The following is a 25,152-nucleotide window of genomic DNA, read 5'->3' on the forward strand; positions in this document are numbered from 1 at the left end:
GATGGTTTTGTGGAAAATTCTTAAAAAGTATTAAATGCTACTGTGTTTTTATGTTTCTTCAAGTTAACATTTGGTGTCTTTTCCTCAGTCATAACACAGTTGAAATTTTTCTTTGTTGATATCTGTGGATCTTTTCATTCATCTGAAAAGTTATATGATAACAGAATAGTTATTTGTATGATTGTAACATAGATTAGCCTTTTCTTTCTCAATGAACGTTTCAGTTGTAAACAATGATACAGTAGCATTTTTATTCTTTATCTCCAGTTGCACATATGTAAGAATTTCTGTAGTTCTGTATTTAGAAGTAGAATGGCCATATCCTAGAGTGTGCCTATTTCAATATTACAAGGTAGAACCAGATAAGATAGATATGGTCTCAGTATTGGAACTGCTGGCTCAAGGGTTTTTGCATTTTTATAGCTCTAGAGACATATTGTCAGATTTGTTTCCCAAGAGTATTTTCTCAGTTTATATAATCACTAACACAATGTTAATTGATAAGTTTTTTTTTTTTAAGGATTTATTTTATCTATTTGAAAGGCAGAGTTACAGAGAGACAGAAAGAGATCTTCAGTCTGCTGTTTCACTCCCCAAATGGCCACAACGGCTGGGGCTGTGCCAGGCCAAAACGAGGAGCCCTGAGCCAGGAGCTGCTTCCAGGTCTCCCATGTGGGTGCAGGGGCCCAAGGACCTGGGCCATCTTCTGCTGATTTCCCAGGTGCATTAATAGGGAGCTAGATTGGAAGTGGAGCAGCCGGGACTCGAACTGGCGTCCGCATGGGATTCTGGCATTGCAGGCTATGGCCCAACCTGTTGTACCACAACGCCAACCCCATTTGCCAAGTTTTTAATATCTGTTCATTTAGTAGGTGAAAATTTGTGCTCTATTTTCATTTGTATTTCATGTGAATGTTAGGGTTTTTATAATAGGATGCATCCATATGTAGGGTATATCATCACTAATATTGATTATTCTGCCAATAGAAGCTGAAATGAAGAGAAAGGTAATAATTATTACTAAACTTATTATGACCTTCCTTGCAGTACTTGAAAGTGGCAAACAATACCAAAGAATTAGAAGATTGTGAGCAAGCTAATAAACTGGGAGCAATTAACAGCACCTTAAGGCAAGCTTTGTTTTAGTGGCATTAAGAAAATACTTTCTTATTTAATTTATTTGTGTTAATTTTTATTTTTCTTGTGATTTTGTTAAAACATTTTTGCTAAGCATTAATGTTTCTATTAATAAACATTTAAAAGGATGAAAAAGTTATTCTGAATTTCATAGTTTTGTCTCTTCCTAGCTGATTCGTTCTTAAATTTCTAATATGTATCGATAGTAAATCTAAAAAATAGAAATTTATAATATTGCTCAACTAGCAGAGATTATGGATCCATTCTTCATCTTATGGGAAAAGGGTCTTAAGCCAGTGAATCTTTTATAAATTCCATCTGTATGTTCCACATTTTGAATGGTTAAAGTTGCTGTTAATATAATTGTTAAGTAGTTTTTTTTGTGTTAACTTTTTCTGATTTGCATTAAGCAGAAACTTGCTTTTAAAAATCAATACAAGTGATTTACAAATGGTCACAGATTACACGTTGTAAAATGACTGAACATTTAATCTGTAATTGAGAGTGGAATATTGCAAAACTTCTTGTATGTTTCCTTTTGTTTAGATTTGTACTTATGTACTATAGTTGTCAATGATTTATATTAAAGTTAATAGTCTTATTATAACTATTGAAAAAAACTTTAACTAGAAAAAAGGTAAAAGAGTATTATTAATATTCACATATCCTCCATTCTAAATGAATAGATGTTAACATTTTCTACCATTTTTTAATGAAACATGACAGATAAATTTAAAATCCTTTATCTTCTATTTTTTAATCCTGTTTTCTTCCCTTCATCCTTAGAGGTAACTGCTATCATGAATTTGGTGTGTATCCAGGCAGTTCTTTCATTTTTATATTTTTATGTTTATTATAGTTTTATGTTTATTACATTTCCTTTATATAAATTATATAATACTATATTTACTGTTCTTTAACTTTCTTTTTTCATTATACATTTTGCTTGTTAAGTTGATCCATTTTGAACATAGGATTTGTCTCATTCTTTTCACTGAAGGATGGTTTACATCATAAATATGTCATATTTTATTTGTCTTTTCCTACTGATGGATATCTAGGCCATTTCTAGTTTTCACTTACACAAACTATGACACGTTTAGCATCTCTGAGTTATGGGTGTTTTGTTTTGTTTTTTGGTGTGTGTATACATTCAAAGTAAAATTGTCGAATCCTAGAGTTGTCCATTTGAAGTTATTCCTGATGACTCCAGAGTATTCTTGTGAATGTATGCTACCTACCTCCAGTGTAAGGAGTTTTGTTCTCCACATCTTTACCAAAAGTTTATAATGTTTTAGAAGTGTAAAGTAGTATCTCATTTTAATTTATACCTTGTAAGTATTAAATGAAAATTATACTGTGTGAGTACTAGTGATTTTGAACATTTTTAAATATGTTTTTCAGACATTTGCATTTCTTATTCAAAAAACGAATACCTATAGTGTGTCAAGTACCATTCTTGCGTACTAAGAATACAGTATTGTATATGACCAAAAAAAATTTCTGCTCTCATATCGTCATCAGGGGACAATAAACAAGTAAAGTATATGGGGAGTAGGTAAAATGACGATAAATGCTAGGGGGAAAATAAAGGAGGAAAGAATAGAGAATGCTAGAAGTGAAGGTGCTGTTTTAAACTGGATATTCATAGATTGTGATAATAGGACATTTGAGCAAATTCTGAAGAAGGTGAAGGCATGAGTTATAACATGGCCTTCTAGGGGATGAGTATTCCAGGTAAATATGTGGGAGTTAAAAGACCCTGGACTATTAGAGGAACCAAAAGAGGGCCCGTGTGACTGGAGTATAGTAATCAAAGGCAAAGAAGTAAAAGGTAAAGTGAAAAAATGGGGGCAGATCAGGAGGTATCAGGAAGCAATTACTGTGTAATGAATATTGCTTTTAAAATGAGTGGAATGAAAAGTCATCAGAGGATGTAGAACATAGGAATAAGGGCATGTGTTGAGAGAGCCCTATGTTATATGGGGGAAGCAAAGTTAACCTGATTACTACAGCAATCTAAATGACATTATAGTGGTTTAGACCAAGGTGATAGCAATGGAACTGATAAAAAGCAGTCAGTTTCTAGAAATATTTTGAAGATAGACCTGTCAGGATTTGCTGAAGGATTTGATATGGGGTATGAAAGACAGGAGCTTTATGGATTACTACATTTGGAATTGTAAAAAGAATTGCCATTTACTGACTGGGGACATCTGCAGGAGGAGCAAGTCTGATGGAAAATTTCAGTTCAACTTTGCATTTGTTAAATCTGGGTTGTCAATGACACATCCATTTGGAGATGTGGAGTAGTCAATTGGATATGTAAATCTGAATTAGAGGAGAGGTCTGAGAGTCAAGTCGGTGAATATATGACTTTAACAGCCCTAACCCCAAGTGAGATCACCAAGGAGACAGTTTACATAGAGAAATGATCTGTGGACTAGGTTACATTATTACGAAGTTTTGAGGTAAGTTGTGTTTTTATATTTTTTGTCATTAATTTTCATTTGGGGGTTTGGATTTTTAAATTATTGACTTAAAGCCATTCTTTATATAAACTTATACTAAATCTTTTGTGGCTATGCAGGTTGTTAGGGCTTATCTTTTAATTTTGATTATAGTTTTGATGAATAGAAGTTAATGATTTTTTTTAACTTTTAATTTTAGTATAACACACATAAAGTATACAAGTTTTAAGTGTAAAGGTCAATTTCACTTTACAAAGTGAACCCAACACAACAGCCTACCCAAATTGCCATATGCACTGTCCTAGGTATTGCCACCTTCCAGAGTTAACCATGATTTTGAGTTTTATTGGCAGAGATTAGTTCTGCCTGTTAGTTCTGCCTGTTTTTATAAATGGAATGATATAGAACATATAGATATGTTCTTTAACATATGTCTGTGAGATTCATTTTTTTAGCATAGTAACACTTAATTTTTTCTTATTGTTATATAGTATTGTGTAGTAAGGATATATCATATTTTCATCCTACCATTGATAGCTGCATGTTTTCCTCTTTGGTGACATTTCTAAAGTATTTTGGTGGTACATGTATGCATTTCTGGGGAGAATACTCATATTCTTAGAAGTCAGATTAAATACAGCCAAATGGTTTTTCAGAATCGATATACCAAATTACATGGCTGTTAGTTGTGTATGAAAGTTCCTAGTCCCTAGTTCCATAATTTCTCAAAAAATTATAATTTTTAAACAACTTTATTTTGAGATGTTTGACATATATAATCTGTACATATTAAAAGTATGCATTTTGGCATACATTAACACTCACTTGTTTTTTGTGACCTTTGTAATCTCTCTATCCAGTCTCTTTCTGTCTCTTGTTTCTCTGTTTGAAATCCCCATCTTGACAAGAAGCATTGGGTTAGGCTCAAGAAATTCTTATGTAGGGGCCAGTGCTGTGGCGTAGTGGGTAAAGCTGCCGCCTGCAGTTCCGGCATCCAGTATGTGCACCAGTTCAAGTCCTGGCTGCTCCACTTCCAATCCAGCTCTCTGCTATGGCCTGGGAAAGCAGTAGAAGATGGCCCAAGTTCTTGGGCCCCTGCATTCACATGGGAGACTCCGAAGAGGCTCCTAGCTCCTGGCTTTGGATCGGCACAGCTCTGGCCATTGCAGTCAATTGGGGAGTGAACCAGTGGATGGAAGACCTCTCTCTGTCTCTCTCTCTCTGTATAACTCTTTCATATAAATAAATAAATCTTTTTTTTTAAAAAGAAATTCTTATGTAAATAGATTTGTATTCATCTCCAAACTGACATTTGGAAGAACTGGACAAGCTGACTTCTAATGTCCCTGTAGCCCGTATTTAAAGCAAGCTGGACCACCTCTATTAACAGAAGAGGTTTTTTTTTTTTTTTTTTTTTTTTTTTGTTTTTTTTTTTTTGGACAGAGTAGACAGAAAGGTCTTCCTTCCGTTGGCTCACCCGCCAAATGGCCACTATGACCAGCGTGCTGCGCTGATCCGAAGCTAAGAGCCAGGTGCTTCCTCCTGGCCTCCCATGCAGGTGCAGGGCCCAAACACTTGGGCCATCCTCCACTGCCTTCCCAGGCCACAGCAGAGAGCTGGACTGGAAGAGGAGCAACGGGGACAGAATCCGGTGTCCCTACCAGGACTAGAACCTGGGGTGCCAGCGCCGCAGGCTCAGGATTAGCCTAGTGAGCCCTGGCACCGGCCATCAGATGAGCTTTTAATATCTCTTCTGCCTCCATAGCTTTAGGCAGGAAGTAGATAAAATAATTAGCAAAACCTCATCAAATAAGGATGTTCAAAGAAAAAAGTTCCTATAAGTCAGTTATACTGTTATTAAGAAAATGGAATTTATTTCACGATTTGTTCACTTTTTTTTTTTTTTTTGACAGGCAGAGTGGATAGTGAGAGAGAGACAGAGAGAAAGGTCTTCCTTTTTGCCGTTGGTTCACCCTACAATGGCCGCTGCGGACGGCGCATCTCGCTGATCCGAAGCCAGGAGCCAGGTGCTTCTCCTGGTCTCCCATGGGGTGCAGGGCCCAAGCACTTGGGCCATCCTCCACTGCCTTCCTGGGCCATAGCAGAGAGCTGGCCTGGAAGAGGGGCAACCGGGATAGAGTCCGGCGCCCCAACCGGAACTAGAACCCGGTGTGCCAGCGCCGCAAGGCGGAGGATTAGCCTGTTAAGCCACGGCGCCGGCCTTTGTTCACTATTTTCAACATCAAATCTCTTATTAAACACAGCTATAATTTTGTCATTTTTAGCTGTAACAAGATCTTAGGCATTCTTGTTTATAGCATCAAATATTTCATGAGAGTCAAGTGTGAGTTTTTTTTTTTTTTCAAAGATTTGTTTGAAAGAGTTACACAGAGACAGGAGAGGCAGAGAGAGGTCTTCCATCTGCTGGTTCACTCCCCAAATGGCCGCAACAGCTGGAGCAGCACTGATCCAAAGCCAGGAGCCAGGAACTTCTGGATCTCCCACGCTGGTGCTGGGGCCCAAGAACTTGGGGCCATCTTCTGCTTTCCCAGGTCATAGCAGAGAGCAGATTGGAAGTGGGGCAGCTGAAACTTGAACTGGCACCCATATGGGATGCTGGCACTGCAGGCCGCAGCTTTACCCCCTATGCCACAGCGCCAGCTCCTCCATTAACTTTTAAGATTTTTTACTTATTTATTTGAGAGGTAGAGTTACAGACAGTGACAGGGAGAGGTAGAGAGAAAGGTCTTTCTTCTGTTGATTCACTCCCCAAATGGCCACAAAGGCCGGAGCTGCACTGATCTGAAGCCAGGAACCAGGAGCCAGAGCAGAGAGCTGGATTGGAAGAGGAGCAGCTGGGACTAGAACCGGTGCCCATATGGGATGCCAGCCACAGGCAGAGGATTAATCCACTGCACCATGGTGCCAGCCCCTCCTCCATTAACTTTTATTAAATGTATGGTTTCTTTAGGGAAAACTTTGAAAAGGAGTTGGGAGTTGATGCAATGAAATGAGCCTATAAACTTGTTTGCAGTGGTTATGTTATATAGCAGTTGCTCAAATACAAAATAAATTCTTGACTGACAATACCACATTTAGGAGTTACTTGATTTATATTTGGTTCACACTTTTTTATAGAAAGCTTTTATTTAATAAATATAAATTTCATAAGTACAACTTTTAGATTATAGTGGGATACTGTAAGTATAGAAGCAATGTAAGTTAAAAGAATTTAACTCCTGCTTCAGGGAACATTACTAAAATTTCTAAGTCAGTTGAAAAGGCCAGCTTGACTTTTATGTTTTAACTAAGTGTTATATGTATTTTAAAATTAATTTCTAGTCAAATTGTTATTGAACTTGGGCTAATAGCAATTTTAATATAATTAGGAAATACAAATCATTCATGGAAGTTAGTCTATTTTTTTCATATATAGTAACTTGTTTTTTGATTTCATGTAACTAATACATAATTCATGACATCATCTGTCTAATACGCAAGTGACCTCAGATTATTTTAATTACACTAGAATACAGTGTTAAAATTTTCAACTCCAAATTTAATTATTTTTCTTTTTTATTCCTCCTTCCCATAGTAATCAAAGCAAAGAAGCTTTCATTGACTGGGCAAGATATGATGATTCACAGGATCATTTTTGTGAACTTGATGGTAATAAAATAAACTATTGTAATTCAATTTTAACTTTAATCCTTTTATAAGATATATAAATCAGTGAAAATATCTGAGAGCTTTCATCTTATTTTGCTATATAGATCTTATTCATGATGGCATTTATTGAGAGCCTGTGTTCCAGGTCCTATGTTAAGTGCCATAAATTATTTTTAATATTTTTAAGATTTATTTATTTGAAAGGCAGAGTTAAAGAGAGAGAGAGAGAGAGAGAGAGAGAGAGAAAGAGAGAACCTCCATCCACTGGTTCATTCCCCAAATGGCCTGGCTGGAGCCTGGAACCCTTTCTGGGTCTCCTGTGTAGGTGGCAGGGGCTCAAGTATTCAAGGCATATTCTGCTGCTTTCCCAGGCTCATTAACAGAGCTGGATCAGAAGTGGAGCAGCTGGTACTCAAACCAGGCTTATATGGGATACTGACATCACAGGTGACTGTTTAACCCACTGCACCACAATGTGCTGGCCCCATTATTTCTGATACTTGCAGCTGTCTGAATAGATGTGTATTGCATATTTGAGAAAACTGAGCCTCAAAAAGATTAATAGCTTGCCCAAGATCACAGAATATCAAGAGGCTGAATCAGGATTTGATTCCAGATCTGAAGAATCTAAGACCCATACTCATTTCTATTATGACATTGTATTTCCTATGCACCTTCAGTTGAAGCCCTTTTAGTAAAGATCTGTGAATACATAACAGTGTTCCCACTGGAATTTGTCAGAGAATTCAACAAACTCACATAAAGTTGCCTTCCAATATTGAGAATTCTAATTCAACTTCTCCACAGTGCTCTTTCAGAGAGTTCCCAGAATGGTATAAGATACTCTCAAACTAAGTAACTACCACTGTCTTTAACAAAAGACAATTGCAGTGATTCAATTATATATTATATAATACATATAATATATTATATAATATATATAATATATATATAATATATAATATAATATAATATATATATATATATATATATATATAGTGCTGAGTAGGTTTAATTCATTTGGCCTCTCAGTCTTTTACCTTGGTATTGTCACATTTCTGGTGGTGAGAAAGAATTTGGAGTTCAAGTAAACAGGTGGAAAAAGGCAGCAGAAGTTTTTCTGAACTCTTCAAGTGTCTGGGGGTGATCGTATTGCTTTCTAAAGATGTTTAGGAAACCTGAAGAAGGTTTCTTTAGGTATCTAGTAAAAATTCTAATGGGAAATTAATGAAATATCCTCATTGTGATGCTTAGAATCAGCAATGATTTTATTAAAGCAAGCTGTTGTACCTATGTTAAGTGCTTGTATCATTGCTCACTCTTTCATTGGCTCTTTGGTTGTCATTCTAATTATATTTGAGTGCTTAATACTGTTACTTTTTTCCTATTTCTTATTTCACCTATTCTTTAATTAATGTAAAAAATACTGCTAATTTATCAGGTTTTCAAATTAATAAGACATTTTTGTGAGTACAAATTATAGTAGATATTTAATAAAATCTCAATTGCAGTGATCATTTGCACTAATTAAATTGATGTGCTAGGTTACCAATTACCTATCATCAGTATAGTATTGATTAAAATATTAGTTTCTTAAATTCTAAAAACTGAGAAATGCTATATGACTTTATATCATCCTTTAAGATTTTTAGGATCATATATTTAATCAGTGACTTTTATATTTTAAATAATTCTTATGCATATAAAACCCTGCTGTTTATTACCACTACTTTTCTAAGCAGTAACATCCAATTGTTTATACTTAAGTAGGTTTCAAGTTGCTGTTTAGTTATTCTTTATCTAAATTCAGTGCATTAAAATGAAAATCTTAACAGATTATTCACCCCATTTTATTAGGGAATATATCCATATACTCTTGGCTCCCTGCTGTTTTGTTGTTGGTCTTGTCTTTAAGTAGAAGATGATTCCTTTATGAATCCTGTATATAAAATAGTAGTTTTAAAAATAATTTAGCATTTAATATCCTTTAATATAAACTGCTGTTTCTGCCTTAGACATTTTTGCTACATTTATGCATGGTTTGCTCCTTTCAATTCATGTTTCTGCTCAAATGTCATCTCACTAAAGTAGCTCTAATCATCCTAAAGTAATAGCCACCATCACTCTTTGTCTCTTTACACTGCCAGTTTCTGTCCCCTAGCCCCCACCACCAACTGCCTGACACTACTTGGCATATTACTTAGTTTATCAGTTTATCATCTGTCCTTTCCAACTACATTGTAAACCACTTGAGAGCAAGGGCTTTGTTTCTTTGGCTCACTTCTATATCCCCAGTTGCTAGAACAGTGCCTGGACATGGTAGGTGTGCAGTAAATATTTGCTGAATGAAGTAATTGGTTCATTAATAGTGTGATAGATTTTTACTTTTTCATTTTTCCCTTAAAACATCTTCATTAATAAATTTAAAATGGTGTTTAAGACAGTTTCTGAATTTGGTTGTGTATTGCAATTACTTGAGAGATTTACAAACTATAGATTGTCCTTGGCTGTGTTCATTAATTGTGTGTGTGTTCATTAATTTTTAAGAGTAAGTTAGTAACAATTTGCAGTAGTGTTGGTAATGGAAGACGGTAGGTTCAATTGTGAATCCATATATACTCTTAAGTCTGTGACATTAAGCAAAATCCTATACACTAGGTCAGCCTATGTTACCATGTTTTTAGAAGAATGTGAGTTACGAAGCAGGGAAGAGTGTCTAGCACCCTAGAAAATCCTAGTAACACTAATGTCAAGTTAGAGTAAAAAGAAAATTCAGCAAAGAAAACAGGTATATTTCAGGAAGGAAAATAAATTTAATGAATTCTAAGAATTAGAAATTTGATTCCATGCAAATTCTTTGTATCCTTAGTTAATGGTAAGCCTAGTGAAATAGATCAGCTTTTGAGCAACTTTATAGAGGGAAGAAAAGGAGGAAAATGTTGGGAGAAGGATCTCATGGTAAGGATCCAGAGAGAATTATCTGAAGGAATGCTCTACCTACACAGATGGAAAGGAGTCATAATTTAGAAGCACATTAATTAAGGTCTGTGCCACAGGTGGTCAAGGCCTAAGAGTAGGCACTAATATTGGCTGGTGTGTTTAAGAGGGTATTTAACCTGCATCAGCTTTCTTCCATACACATTTTTTAAAATTTTTATTTATTTATTTATTTATTGGCAGGCAGTTAGTGAGAGAGAGAGAGAGAAAGGTCTTCCTTTTTCTGTTGGTTCACCCCCCAAGTGGCTGCTACAGCCGGCGCATTGCGGCCGGTGCGCTGTGCCGATCTGAAGCCAGGAGCCAGGTGCTTCCTCCTGGTCTCCCATGTGGGTGCAGGGCCCAAGGGCCATCCTCCACTGCACTCCTGGGCCACAGCAGAGAGCTGGACTGGAAGAGGAGCAACCGGGACTAGAACCCGGGGTCCCGGCACCACAGGATGCGGATTAGCCTAGTGAGCCACAGCGCTTGGCCCCTGCCATACATTTTGCTCACTCTGGGCATCATGAAATTTTTGTCAGTCTAGGTCAAAGGTTGACAAGCTTTTTCAATAAACAGACAAACAGTAAATATTTTAGGTTTTTGTGGACTCTATGGGGAGTATCTGATCTATGTTGTAACAACTCTGCCATATTATGAATTTTACAAGGTTCACAGAAAATGGAATTAAAAGATAATTTTGATGCAAAAATTTTTGAAATCTATGCATGGTTTTTGTAATATACATTTTTCAAGACCTTTTTGAAGATCTCTTATATGTATATATTTCAAAAAAATTTTGCATGGGAATTTTAAAAAAGATTTATTTGAAAAACAGAGGGGGGGGAGACAGAAACAGAAATCTTCTGTCCACTTGTTCACTCCCCAAATGGCCACAACAGCAAGGTCTGGGCCAGGCTGAAGCCAGGAGCCAGGAACTTCATCCTGCTCTCCCACATGGTTGGCAGGAGCTCAGGTATTGGGCTATCTTCCACTGCCTTCTAGATACATTATTAGCAGGAAACTAGACTGGACTTGAACCAGCACTCTGAATGGGATGTTGGTTTTGCAAGTGGCAGCTTAACCCACTGCACCACAATGCCAGCTCCATAAATTTATCTTTTAATTCCACTTACAAGTGAACATTTTGAAGTACCCTTGAGGTGTGAAAGCAGCATGTAAAGAAATGAATATGACTGTGTTCCAAGAAAACTTTCTTTACAAAAATAGGCAGCAGGCTAGATTTGCCCCAAAAGATGTGGTTTGCTAATGTCTTATAGATTAGCAAAATGTACCTATTTAGTGATTTGAAAGTTTGGAAAGTTGTACCTACTATCAATCAGTTTGAGAGGAGAAAAATGTACTTTGATATGTTAACATTGGTAGGTAAAAATAAATTTGTAAAGCATGTATATATTTTTTTAAAGATTGGTCATGATTTTTTAAAATTTACTTGAAATTAAATAAAGAGTTACACAGATAAATAAAGAGTTACACAGAGAGAGTTACACAAATAAATACACAGAGAGTTAAATAAATAAAGAGTTATACAGAGAGAGGAGAGGCAGAGAGAGGTCTTCCATCCGATGGTTCATTCCCCAATCGGCTGCAACGGCCTGAGCTGCACCGGGAGCATCCTCCAGGTATCCCACACAGGTGTAGGGGCCCAAGGACTTGGGCCATCTTCTACTGCTTTCCCAGGCCATAGCAGGGTGCTGGATCAGAAGTGGAACAGCTGGGACTAAAACTGGCGCCCACATGGAACACCAGCGCCCCAGGCCAGGGCATTAACCCGCTGTGTCACAGCGCCGGCCCCAAAGCATGTATATTTTTTTTAAAAGCTAGAGAATTGTGTAGCTCTGAATAACTAGATTTAAATCACAAAGTTATTTAAGTTTTATGTATTTCTTTATTTGAAAGGCAGAGTGACAGGGAGAGACAGTTATTGAGCCAATTGCTTCATATGCTCTGATAGAAGTAGCAGGGAAATTTCTATTTTTAACAAAGTGTATGTTTCCAAACAAGCATTTAGGTAGGTATATACTTAGAGAAGAAATCACACGAAATATTTAAGCAGATTATGATTCTTTTTTCATTCTTGATTAAAAGATGAAATGATTGCTACCTTTAATATGGAGAGAGATGTTAACATTACTTGAAAGAGCACTGAGTATCCAAAGAAAAGAGAAAGATTGTTTTTTCTTCTCTCTAAAGTAATTGGTCCAAGTTACTACAAATTCTAGGTCAAGTACAGTCACAAGTTTGCTAACCACTCTACCATTTAATTTGGAGATGACTTTAAAAAACATGACTAACCTTTGGGTAGTCCCGCTTATTTTGTAAAATGTTAAACTTTAGGTAAATGGTGAAACATGGATATTTTGTATGAACTGTTTCTTCTCCAGATGAGAGATCTCCAGCTGCTCAGTATGTAGACCTATTGCTGAACCCAGAGCGTTACACCGGCTATAAAGGGTCCTCTGCATGGAGAGTGTGGAACAGCATCTATGAAGAAAACTGTTTCAAGTAACTGGAGGGGCTGGGAGGAAGAGAAATGACTAAAGGGACAGGGGGAAGGGAAGATTTGCTACTGTTGGAAAAAATATATACAAGTCAAACCATTTTATGTGTGGGTTTTGTGTTTTCTTTTTCAGGCCTCGATCTGTTTATCGTCCTTTAAATCCTCTTGCACCTAGCCGAGGTGGGTTTTTCAAACGTTTTGTTTAAAAAATGTCTTTATAACTACATATTGATAATTTTTATGTTTTGCTTAGTTTAATAGTGTGGATTGGTTCACAGTTAAGTCTCAGTATTTCTGTACATTTCATTTAATTATCATTTATTGAGTACCTGCTGTGTGCTAGACTATAAAGTAGCTTTAAAACAAATCAAATTAGAGTACATGAGTAATCCATATCTACCAGAGATTTCCTGAGGAACTCTTAAAAAGTCTGGATGCCCAGTCCCTACCCCATACTACTTAAGTCAAATTCCTGGGATGGGCTGGCACTGCGGCTCAATAGGCTGATCCTCCGCCTGTGGCGCCGGCACCTTGGGTTCTAGTCCTGGTCGGGGCGCTGGATTCTGTCCCAGTTGCCCCTCTTCCAGGCCAGCTCTCTGCTGTGACCCGGGAGTTCAGTGGAGGATGGCCCAAGTCCTTGGGTCCTGTACCCACATGGGAGACCAGGAGAAGCACCTGGCTCCTGGCTTCGGATCAGCGTGGTGCGCCGGCCACAGCGCACCGGCCGCAGTGGCCATTGGAGGGTGAACCAACGGTAAAGGAAGACCTTTCTCTCCTCTCTCTCACTGTCCACTCTGCTTCTGCCTGTCAAAAAAAAAAAAAAAAAAGAAAAATCCCGGGATGAGGACCTAGGTGTTGGTATTTTTTAAACTGTCCAGATGATTCAAATGTACAGCCAAGTTTGAGAACCAATAGCTCTTAACAATGCTCCTCAAACTTGAGGTTGCATACAAATTGCCCAAGAGTATTAGTAATACAGAGGTTCTGATTCCATAGGTCTTGAGTGATGCCCAGTATTCTAATAAGCTTCTGGATACAGCCCAGAATGCTGACCAAGTATAGCACAATTTGAGTCAGAATATAGATAGAGAAGTTTCATAAACTTATGCATAAAGTTTCATAAACTTATGCAGTAACCTAGACCTGCACTGTCAATCAAAGTGACCAGTTACTACATGGGGCTGTTAAGCAAAGAAATGTGGCTATTATGAAGCTGAATTTTAAATCTTGTTTAACTTTAGTCCCTTTAAAAAACAACCAGTGTAATATTGTTGCCATTAAGCAGAACTTTATTTTGGTAAGACTATTTTAGCCCTTGGATTACATAACGTATTATTGTTATAGCATATATATACTTCTTACTCTTTAAAATGTGGCTTTTAGAAAAAATTTTAATTAGATAAAGTCTGTCATTAAATTTCAGTTGAACAGTATTGATGTAGTCAGTTTACCACAAACTTGGTGAGAAACCAAACTCTAGGAGCAACCTTGTAATTGACCTGCCTTTCCAGTGTTTTCTTTATACCAGGATTGTTTTAAGAAATGGAGTTTCCTGGTCTAGGCTTGTATATTTAGTACCCTCTGAAAACAAAATACCCTGAAAAGGGTTGAATGCATGGACTGCTTTTAGATGCCCACTCTTTAACAAGGGGGCAAACACTCTTCCTCAAATTCATGCTCTAAGTACCTGGAGAACAGAATTGAGTCATGAAAAAGGCCTGCGTGACTTCTTGTCCTTTGTCTCTTTTCCTACTTTTAATGTCACAACTTTTCTCTTTTCAGTTTAAATGTCTTAATTACAGAAAAATTTGTAAACACTGAAGCAGTTTAGAAGTTGTAAAAAGGAAAGGTGCTCTCCCCACCCACTTTTCTTTTCCATAGTACAGGGTTTGGAGATTATTCTTCCAAATCTTTTCTATGGGCACTTACATTTAAAACAAAAATGTAATGTTAACTTAATTAAACCATCAAGTCCTAAGAAACACTTCCCTTCTATGTTATAATAAATGAAATTCTTGGAACTGCTAGAAAGATGAAGGGAGGAAGGGAACCACTGCATAGGAAGAGAAAGAGGAGAAAAGTAATGTGAAAGAGACAGACGAAAGATTAGGTAAGAGGGAAGAGAGTTTGTCCTAGCTGTCAGAGTTCTCCATGAAGTAATTCAGTAGCTTTTGCTGATGCTATTTGTGTTTTTACCTCCTTTGAAAATGCTGATTTCCATCTTTTTAAATGTATTTCTTTCATATTATTCCTGAGTCATAACAACTAGGCTTCTACATCTGTTTTTTCCAACAGTTTTTCAACAACAGAACCTTTTTTCCCAAAATAAAATCTTAATATTAGAATCCCACATTTAAAGCTGAGAGATGCAGAGCTGCTGTGGAGCCCTAGATCTCATACCTTCTGGCCTCTTCCCCACCTCTAGGCAGCTGTGAAGCAGTATCACAGTGAGGTTTTCACCAACTGCTCTTAATGTCTGCTGAAGAGCAGCAGTTTCTTCCTTTTGTTTGTTTTTTAAATTTTAGTTGCAACATATAAGGGAGAACATCTGGTTATTTGTCTTTCTTGGTCTGGCTAATTTCTTTTTTATTTTTTAATATATTTTTAAAAGATTTATTAAATGAAAGAATTACAGAGAGAGGTAGAGACAGAGAGGTCTTCCATCTGCTAGTTCACTCCTCAAATAGCTGCAACTGCTAGAGTTGGGCTGATCCAATTCCCGGAGTTTTTTCCAGGTCTGCCACGTTGATGCAGTGGCCAAAGCACTTGGGCAATCTTCCACTACTTTCCTAGGTGTATTAGCAGGGAGCTGGATTGGAAGTGGAGCAGCTGAGACTCAAACCTGTGTCCGTATGGGATGCCAGTACTGCAGATGGGGGCTCTACCTGCTACACTACAGCGCCGGCCCCAGGTCTGGCTTATTTCACTTAGCATGATATCCTCAGGTTGCATCTACTTTGCAGCAAATGGTAGAATTTTATTCTTTTTTACAACTGAATAATATTCCATTGTGTGTGTGTGTATACTTATATATGCTATAAATGTGGTGGTGCAGGTGCCTCTTTAATATATTGTGTTCAAGTCTTTTGGGTATATACCCAGTAGTGGGACTGCTGGATCATATAACAAGTCTATTTCTCATTTTTAAAGAAATCTCCACACCTTTCCATAGTGACTGCACTAATTTACATTCCTACCAGCAGTGCATAAGTGTTCTCCTTTGTCCACATCCTTGCCAGTGCTTGTTACTCTCTGTGTTTGGATTTTAGCCATTCTGTCGGGTGAGGTGATATCTCATTGTGGTTTTGATTTGCATTTGATGGCTAGTGATGTTGGGCATTTTTTCATGTAATCTGTTAGCTATTTGTATTTGTTCTTTTAAGTCCTTTGCCCATTTTTCAATAGTATTGGTTGTTTTTTTGTTGTTAAGTTGCTGATATATTCGGAAGTCTAAATATTCATGTTTACAGATGTCATGATGTTGTACATAGAAAACCTAAACACTCCAAAAAGCCGTTAGAATTTATAAACTAATTCAGTAAAGTTGGAGGTTACAAATAAACATATAAAAACCAGTAGTTTTTTAATATTCTAATCATGAACTCACAGAAAAAGAAATCAAGAAAGAAATCTCATTTACAATAGCCACAAAATTCAAATATTTAGTAATAAATTTAACCAAAAAGTGAAAGATATCTATAATAAAAATTAATAAACATTGATGAAAGAAATCATTAACACCACAAAAAAATCCTTGCTCATAGATCAGAAGAATTGGTATCATTAAAATGTCTATACTACCTAAAGCAATCTACAGATTCAATGCAATCCCTATCAAAATACCAATGACATTCTTTACAGAATTAGAAAAAACAATCCTAAAATTCATATGGAATCACAAAAGACTCAGAATAGCCAAAGTGATATAGAACAATAAAAATCAAGCTGGAGGCGTCACAATACTTGACTGCAAAGCATACTACAAAGCTAGAGTAGCTAAAACAGCATGGTACTGACATAAAAACTGATACATAGATCAGTGGAACAGAATAGAGAGCCCAGAAAGTTGTCTACATACATATAACCTGCTGATTTTTGACAAAACTGCTCACACCATACAGTAGAGTAGGATAGTCTCTTCCACAAATGGTGCTGGCAAAATTTGATTTATATATGTAGAAGAATGACATTAGATCCATACCTATTATCGTAAACAAAAAATCAACTCAAGACCTGAATTTGAGACCTGACACTGTAAAGTTGTTGGAAGAAAATGTAGGGGAAACAGTCAGAGACATTAGTATAGGGGACAACTTCTTGGGCAGGGTCCACAAAGCACAGGTAACAAAAGCGAAACTAAGCAAATGGGACTGTATCAAACTCCAAAACTTTTCCACAGCAAAGGAAATGATCAATAGAGTGAAAAGACATCCAACAGAATGGAAAAAAATATTTGCAAACCACCTCTCTGACAAAGGAGTAATGAAAAGATGAAGAGCAGCAAATTCCAAAAGTATTCTAGCATGGAAACAGTTATGTTCAGAGAGTGTTCTGTATACATAATGATTAAAGGAAAAGCATCATATGTTTGTTAATTATTAAAACTAGAGTTCTTGGGGATGGGTAGTGGGTTAACCTGATGTCTGGGACATCTGCATCCCATATTAGATTGCCAGTTCAAGTCTTGGCCCTTCTGTTTCTGAACCAGCTTCTTGCTAAAACATCTTGAAGGCAGCAGATGATGAGCAAATACATGGATCTTCTTGGCCCAGCCCTGACTGTTGGGGAATTGAACTAGCAGATGGAAGATTGATCACTCACTTGTTCTTTCTTTCAGTCAAATAAATCTTTATATAAAAAAGATCTTTATATATATGTGTGTATATATATATATATAAATATATATATAAATATATATATATAAATATATATATTTGGGGGACAGGCAGAGTTAGAGAGAGAGACAGAGAGAAAGGTCACCATTGGTTCACCCCCCAAATGGCCAATATGGCCGGCGCACTGCGCTGATCTGAAGCCAGGAGCTTCCTCCTGGTCTCCCATGCAGGTGCAGGGCCCAAGCATTTGGGCCATCTTCCACTGCCTTCCCGGGCCACAGCAGAGAGCTGGACTGGAAGAGGAGCAACCGGGACAGAACTGGCGCCCCAACCGGGACTAGAACCCGGGGTTCCGGTGCTGCAGGCGGAGGATTAGCCTAGTGATCCGCAGCACCGGCCTATATTTTTAGTTTTATTATATGCTGTTTATTGTATAAACTATATGAAAATCTTATAATTTTGGCCTTTATTCTTAAGAAGCCTCATTTAAGGATGGCTACACGCTGACCAAGGCCCATGATATAACTAATAGTTTAACAAGTGGTGTGCTGTAAGTCCATATTATATTAAATGTAATTGGAATCTGATTCTATTAGACATTTTTAAAAATACTTCCTATTTTCTCTTTTAGGTGAAGATAATGGTGAGATGAAACTTGTGTGTTTGCTTCAAGTGAAGTATTTCTAATGGTCAAAATTTTATTTGATTTGATTCAAAAGAAAATATTTGTTTTTCCAGAAAATAGCTACCAAAAAATAAGACTATGTTTTACAATATGAATTTATATAATATAAAATATAAATATATATATGTGTGTGTGTGTGTGTGTGTATACCTAACTGCTTATTTAGAAACCAAATTTATCTTCCAAGTCCTTAATTTTCTATTACAACCTACTTGAATATGTTCTGGGGAAATGTAGAAAAGTTAAGGAAGTTTTATCAGATAGTTTGTCTTGTGAACTTTTTTTTATTCACTTTAAAATTTATAACCTGTTATAATACTTCATCTGATGAAGAGCTAATTTATAAATAATTGGTTGCTTCAGGTTACTGATTAAATATATGTCACAGTGTACCCTAAAACAGCCAAAATAATTCCTTCAACTGAATATTTATTTATCTGTGTTCTAGGGGACCATGTTGGGCATTTTGCAGGAAAGGATGACGTTTAAAACATGATGCCTACCCTCTAGAGGGTGATGATATATAGTAGAAAAGATAATTACTGTGTATAAATAATTGTAACAGAGTAAGACATACTTGGTACATAGTACAAAAAGTAGGTGATATAGCTGCTTATGGGCAAAACAGATCAACACTGGTGTAATACAGGAAAGCTAATGGGAGGGGATAAGCACTTGAAGTGAATTTTAAATAATGGGGCCAAGGCCAGTGGAATTGGATAGTATGTGCTATTTGGGGGAAATACTATGTACCAAAGACTTTAAAAAGGAAAAGTCAAGCCCACTAGGGAGACCCTTTAGCAGTAGGAAAGACTGTTGATAGGTTAAATGAAAAAGATGGGTAGAGGCCAAATTATTCAAGACCTTCTGAGCTGCTTTTTCCAGTTGCCACTTGAGATTTTTTGAACTAGTGAAATAAAAATGAAGGATTCTTAGGCAGCATATGTAGAATAAAATGAATCAGTAGAAAGATGTTTGTAGTTGTATGCAAAGTGTGAAGACTCTGAAGAGTCAAATACACTACCATCTATCCCCTTGAGTTCTACTCAGCTCATCTATGTGTTAGTTTTTTATCATTATTTTTTCAATAACAAATAAGAAAATAGGATTAGTAACTTAGGAAGTAGATTAGCAATTTTGCTCTTTGTTGATTGCCATCTCTTCCCCTCCCTATTTAGAAGAACTATATTAGGCCATGAATAATTCTCTTTAATTGACAAATACAAATTGTATATATTTATATATGACATAATATTTTAAAATATATATATATTCACACACACACACTTGGGAATGGATAAATTGAGCTGATTAATGTATTGCCTCAATTATTATTTTCGTGGTTAAAAACGCTTAAAATCTATTCTCTTGGCAATTTTCCAAGAATGTAGTACACTTTTATTAACCACAGACACAGTTTTGTACAATAGATCTCTTTAACTTTTCCAGTCTAACTGAAATTTTGCTTCTTTTGACCAACATCTCCCCAACCTCAAGAACATTTCTTGTGACACTAGTATACAGATAAATCAGTGTCTTCCTTATTTTATTCATTAACTTTTCTGAAGAATCATATTTAAATTAAGAGATTTCAAAATATTTCTCAAAATTTAGTAGTGTTATATAATTGAGGAAACATATAGTTTTATTGGCTTAGGAAAATTTGATTTTTATAGTAAATTACTTTTTCTCTCAACCTTTTTTAGAAGTACTATAGTTGTTCTCATTGAAAGCAAATTTAAGATTGTTAAACTGGGCCGGCGCCGTGGCTCACTAGCTAATCCTCCGCCTTGCGGCGCCGGCACACCAGGTTCTAGTCCCGGTCGGGGCACCAGGTTCTGTCCCGGTTGCCCCTCTTCCAGGCCAGCTCTCTGCTGTGGCCAGGGAGTGCAGTGGAGGATGGCTCAAGTCCTTGGGCCCTGCATCCCATGGGAGACCAGGATAGGCACCTGGCTCCTGCCATCGGATCAGCGCAGTGTGGCGGCCATTGGAGGGTGAACCAACGGTAAAGGAAGACCTTTCTCTCTGTCTCTCTCTCACTGTCCACTCTGCCTGTCCAAAAAAAAAAAAAAAAAAAAAAGATTGTTAAACTACTCTCATGATTTTGGATAATTAAATGTTCAGTGAATAAGGTTTACATAATTTTGACTGAAATGTTCCCTCAAAAGTTTTAATAGTGAGGATGTTCTCCCAAGTTACTGAAATTACTTGTAGATGTTATTTTCTAGAACCATATGCCCTTTTCCATTTTACCTGAAGCAGTGATCATTTCTATCTACAGATACTTATTAATCTGTCATAATAAGAAATTTTTAAAAAACTTTTATTTAGTAAATATGAATTTCCAAAGTACAGTTTATGGATTACAATGGCTTTTCCCCCCATAACATAATAAGAATTTTTTAATAAACTGTATTTATACATTACCATTTAAAATATTTTAACTCAATTCCCCCCACCCCTTTTTTTTTAGGAGAATCATTCTATACGTGGCTAGAAGGTAAACTTAATGTCTGCGTTTTACATTTATTGGCTTTTTGTAGAAAGTATTGATATGTTTTTGTAAATTTTACATCTGTATTGCCTTGACAACTATTATGACAGTATTTGGAAGAAGATAATATATGCTTTAGATTGCTAAATTTTGGGATAAAATTATGTGAAAATTTTGAGGTTATGGTCAGCCAGAAATGTACTAGATACTTTTTATGTTCTTATATTTCTAGTGTTGAAAATATAAAATGTTATTATTAATGGAAAGCTGAAATGTTTTAGGATCTTGACAACCTAGGTTAATAACTGGTTATGTGAATATTTTTAAAACTTATCAAATTGCCATGGTTTATGAAACTGAAAGTTAGTATGTATTAGTGGAAGTTAAACAAGTTCACTGATAATGAGAAAATTGATATTCCATAGCTGTGGCCTTTTAGGGTTAAACTAAGTAGTTAATACTATTTTATGTCTGTTAATTGGTCATGTTATCTTATGAGCATGATTTCCCTTTGTTTTTAGTGAACTATGTGCATATACCAGCCATTAGTAAGGTGAACATTATTGGGCAAATGCTGTTGGAGTTGTATTGAAAATAGCTTGTTTAGAAGATGATTAACTTCTTTAAATATTAAGCTCTACTTTAAAGATAAAAAATGTAGAAAGTGGCATTTAGGTTACAAGAGACAGGGACTCTGAATATTGATAAGAAGGATAAGAATGAAATTCAGGGCAATACTGGATTCTAGGAACACTGTATCACCACTCCAGTATCCCACTGTTGCCAGTCCCTGAATATTGATAAATGGTTCCAGGGAGCAATCCTGTTTATAGGCAACTGACCACCTTTTCTAGGTTGAGTTTCTTCATCTGGAGTGTAAGGGTGGCAATAGTAATCCCACTTATCTACATTGTTAGTATAGATAATAGCTATAAGAACTCCTTTGGAAATCAATAAGCAATGTCTAAATGTCACATCCTATTATTACAGTAAATATAGCCCTTTTGTGTGAGGAAAAAATTATTCTTCAAAAAATTAGAAAATGTATATTATAAAAACTGCATGGGTTTTCAAATTTTCTGCACCAAAATAAACTTATTTTCATTCTGATTTTCTGTCAACTTTTGAAGTACCCCGATAGATTTCTACCCCTCCCTCCTCAGTAGTACTGATTATTATTATTATTATTATCCATAGTAATTCAAATAATCTAGTAAGAATTCTAATTGAGGGGCCAACACTGTGGTATAGTTGCTCCTCTTCCAATCCAATCTCTGCTGATGTGCCTGGGAGGGCAGCAGATGATGGCTCAAGATCTTGTGTCCCTGCTACCAATAAACAAGACCCCTATTGAGTTCCTGGTTCCTGAATTTGGGCTGGCCCAGTCCTGGCTGTTGCAAGACTTTGAGAAGTGAACCACTGAATGGGACATATCTCTCTCTCTCTCTCATTTTCTCTCTCTCTGCCTTTCAAATTAAATAAAAAAGTAAAAGATCTTTAAACAATGCAAATAAGCCACTTAAGAACTCTTAAAATTTTTCCAAAAGCATAAAAACGTGACTATCTTAATTTCTACTACTGAAGTCTATTTTTCCTCATGGAAAAACAAAAAGCAAGCAAGCAGAAAACATGTTGTGTGATGGATGGAAAAAGCTAATTGTTCTGCATTAGTGGATTCTTGAAACTAATCTTTCTCCATTTTTATTTATTTTTAAATTTTCCATAAAGACTATTACTTTCCAAAAATTTTATTGTGAAATATACCTAACATAAAATTTTCCGCCTGAGCCATTTTTAAGTTCACCACTTACTGGCATTAAATACATTCACAAAGTGCCAATCTTATTATAAGGAAAATCTTTTAAATGGAAGCAGGAATAGGCTAGGATAAGGATTATCTTGACCTCTGTCCTAAGTTTTGAATAAAAGCCTGTATGGGTTAAGAAGGCTCCGTAAAATAATTTTCACTGTATTCTGAACTCCATATAGTATGATTCTATTTACATAGTAAATGGTCAACATGCATTTTTTTGGTGTATGTTAAAACTCTTCAATGTCTATTCTCCAAGTTTTGGCATCTTACAAGTAGAAAATACAGTTAAATAGAATTAAAGATTTACCAGGCAAGAGGTTAATAAATCTCCACTACCAAATAAGTTCTAAGAAGGAACATATACAGGAAAGAGAAAAGGAGAAACAGCTATTGTTAAATGAAAATTGTGACTTTATAGTTGTTTTATTAAGTTGTCAGCTGACACCACACTCACAAACACCAGCCTGTGCTGTTGCCTTCTGTGTAACACGGGAACTTTCCAGCTGCCTGTGTTTTTACCTTTGGTAGTAGCCAAACTGTTCTATTTGGTTTTACATGAAGTTCCCATCATATTCAGTTAACTCTATTCTGAATATTACTTTGTTTTCTAGTGAGGGGATCCTAATCTAACTTTTTATATTATTCTTGATTTATTTTCACCACCCTTTAATCTTAAAAAATAATCCTGTGTACTGAGTACCTCTGATTCAATATATCTGTTATCTAATGGGCATCATTTCTTTTTCATTTTTTAAAACATAGGTTTGTGTCTGGAGAAGAGAGTCTTCTATAAACTTATATCAGGACTTCATGCTAGTATCAACTTACATCTGTGTGCAAATTATCTTTTGGAAGGTAAACAGATTTTTAAGCAGAGATTTTGCTATTAGTGTAAAATTTGGGGGAAAGGGATACATTTTCTCTAGACCAAAAAAAAATCTATTTACTAAAATAATGTATTTCTCTTCCTTTTTAGAAACTTGGGGTAAACCTAGTTGGGGGCCTAATATCAAAGAATTTAAACGACGCTTTGACCCTGTGGAAACCAAGGGAGAAGGTCCACGAAGGCTAAAGAATCTATACTTTTTATACTTAATTGAGCTTCGGGCTTTGTCAAAGGTAGCCCCATATTTTGAGCGCTCAATTGTCGATCTTTACACTGGAAATGTAGAAGAAGATGCTGACACAAAAACCCTCCTACTGAATATCTTTCAAGATACAAAGTAAGAATTAACTGTCAGGTACCTGAACTTCTCTATTCAAATGAGGTAGAACTTGAAGTACAACAAAAACTTGGCTCCTAAAAGCTAGGAAAAGGGGACTGAGAAGTAAAATTATCAGAAGTTGTTGTAGAAACTTTGATACTTGAGTTTGGGCCATAATTTTAAATGTAACTTTAAATTTTGTGTAGTATCAAAATTTAGTGCTATAATATTTCATAACTTTGTATTCTTTCAGTTGTTATTTAGGTAGTATCATTATGTATGTTAGCATTATGGTAGATACATAAGGGAGCATTAACCTTACCTTCTAGAATATAACTGTTTTGAAATATGCTTGGTCTATAAAGTTTGAGTTTACAGGTTGTTAAAATGCATATGAGGGCAGGCGTTCAGCTCAGTGGTTAAGATGCCATTCTGGATACTGGCATCCCATATCAGAGTACTTGGGTTCAAGTCCTGGCACATTCACTTCTGATCCAGCTTCCTGCTAAGGCACATCCCGTTAAGTAACTCAAGTATATGGTGTTCAAGGCTCCTGGCTTATACCTCATCCACCCCAGCCATTGGATGGGCTTTTGGGGAGCGAACCAGCAGATGGAAGATCTCTGTCTCTATTCTATCCATGTTTCTGTCTTTCACTGTTTCTGTTGCTGTGCCTTTTGAATAAAATAGATAAATTTTTTAAAAAGAAAAATATTAAGTATTTAAATAATGTATCACATTTTAAAAGAATGTCTATTTTTCACTTAGGTTTTAAATTTTTTATATCATCATATGCTTTCTTTAAAACATTACAATTTTCCATCCAAGTACTAACCAGGCCCAATGCTGCCTAGCTTTTTAGATTGGATGATATCAGATGCATTCAGGATGGTATGGCCAAAGACAAAACATAACAGTCTTATAAATTAGAAAGCCATCTGCATTTTGCTTTAGTCTCTGATTAAACAATTTATATGTGAACTGTTTGCAACCTTCCTACCTTACTAAACCTTACACATGAACAAATCATTAGTTTTTTTAAAAAATTTATTTGAAAGACAGAGTTACAGAGAGAGGTAGAGACAGAGAGAGATGTCTTCCATCCGCTGGTTCACTCCCCAGATGGCCGCAACGACCGGGGCTGCACCGATCCGAAGCCAGAAGCCAGGAGCTTCTTCCAAGTCCCCCACGTGGGTGCAAGGGCCAAAGGACTTGGGCCATCTTCTACTGCTTTCCCAGACTATAGCAGAGAGCTGGATGGGAAGAGGAGCAGCTGGGACTAGAACCGGCGCCCATATTGGATGCCGGCACTTCAGGCCAGGGCTTTAACCTGCTGCGCCATAGCGCTG

General features: G+C 36.3%; 1 protein-coding gene across 3 annotated transcripts in view; it reads left to right on the forward strand.

Moving 5' to 3' along the window:
* ERO1B (endoplasmic reticulum oxidoreductase 1 beta) overlaps positions 1 to 25,152 on the forward strand; it is a 68,179-nt gene that overhangs the window by 34,415 nt on the left and 8,612 nt on the right. For 2 of the 3 annotated variants that reach the window (XR_009867934.1, XM_062210693.1), the window contains exons 5-12: positions 1,048 to 1,130; positions 7,204 to 7,277; positions 12,656 to 12,776; positions 12,905 to 12,951; positions 18,238 to 18,249; positions 20,765 to 20,791; positions 23,361 to 23,453; positions 23,575 to 23,821. Coding sequence is in view for 2 of the 3 variants with exons in the window: in XM_062210693.1 (XP_062066677.1) it covers positions 1,048 to 1,130; positions 7,204 to 7,277; positions 12,656 to 12,776; positions 12,905 to 12,951; positions 18,238 to 18,249; positions 20,765 to 20,791; positions 23,361 to 23,453; positions 23,575 to 23,821 (704 nt within the window). In the remaining variant the exon portion in view is untranslated. The remainder of the gene's footprint in view (positions 1 to 1,047; positions 1,131 to 7,203; positions 7,278 to 12,655; positions 12,777 to 12,904; positions 12,952 to 18,237; positions 18,250 to 20,764; positions 20,792 to 23,360; positions 23,454 to 23,574; positions 23,822 to 25,152) is intronic. The other variant, XM_062210694.1, reaches the window with a different exon arrangement.

The sequence above is a fragment of the Lepus europaeus genome, chromosome 14 (assembly GCF_033115175.1).
Source record: "Lepus europaeus isolate LE1 chromosome 14, mLepTim1.pri, whole genome shotgun sequence".
Lineage (NCBI taxonomy): Eukaryota > Metazoa > Chordata > Mammalia > Lagomorpha > Leporidae > Lepus > Lepus europaeus.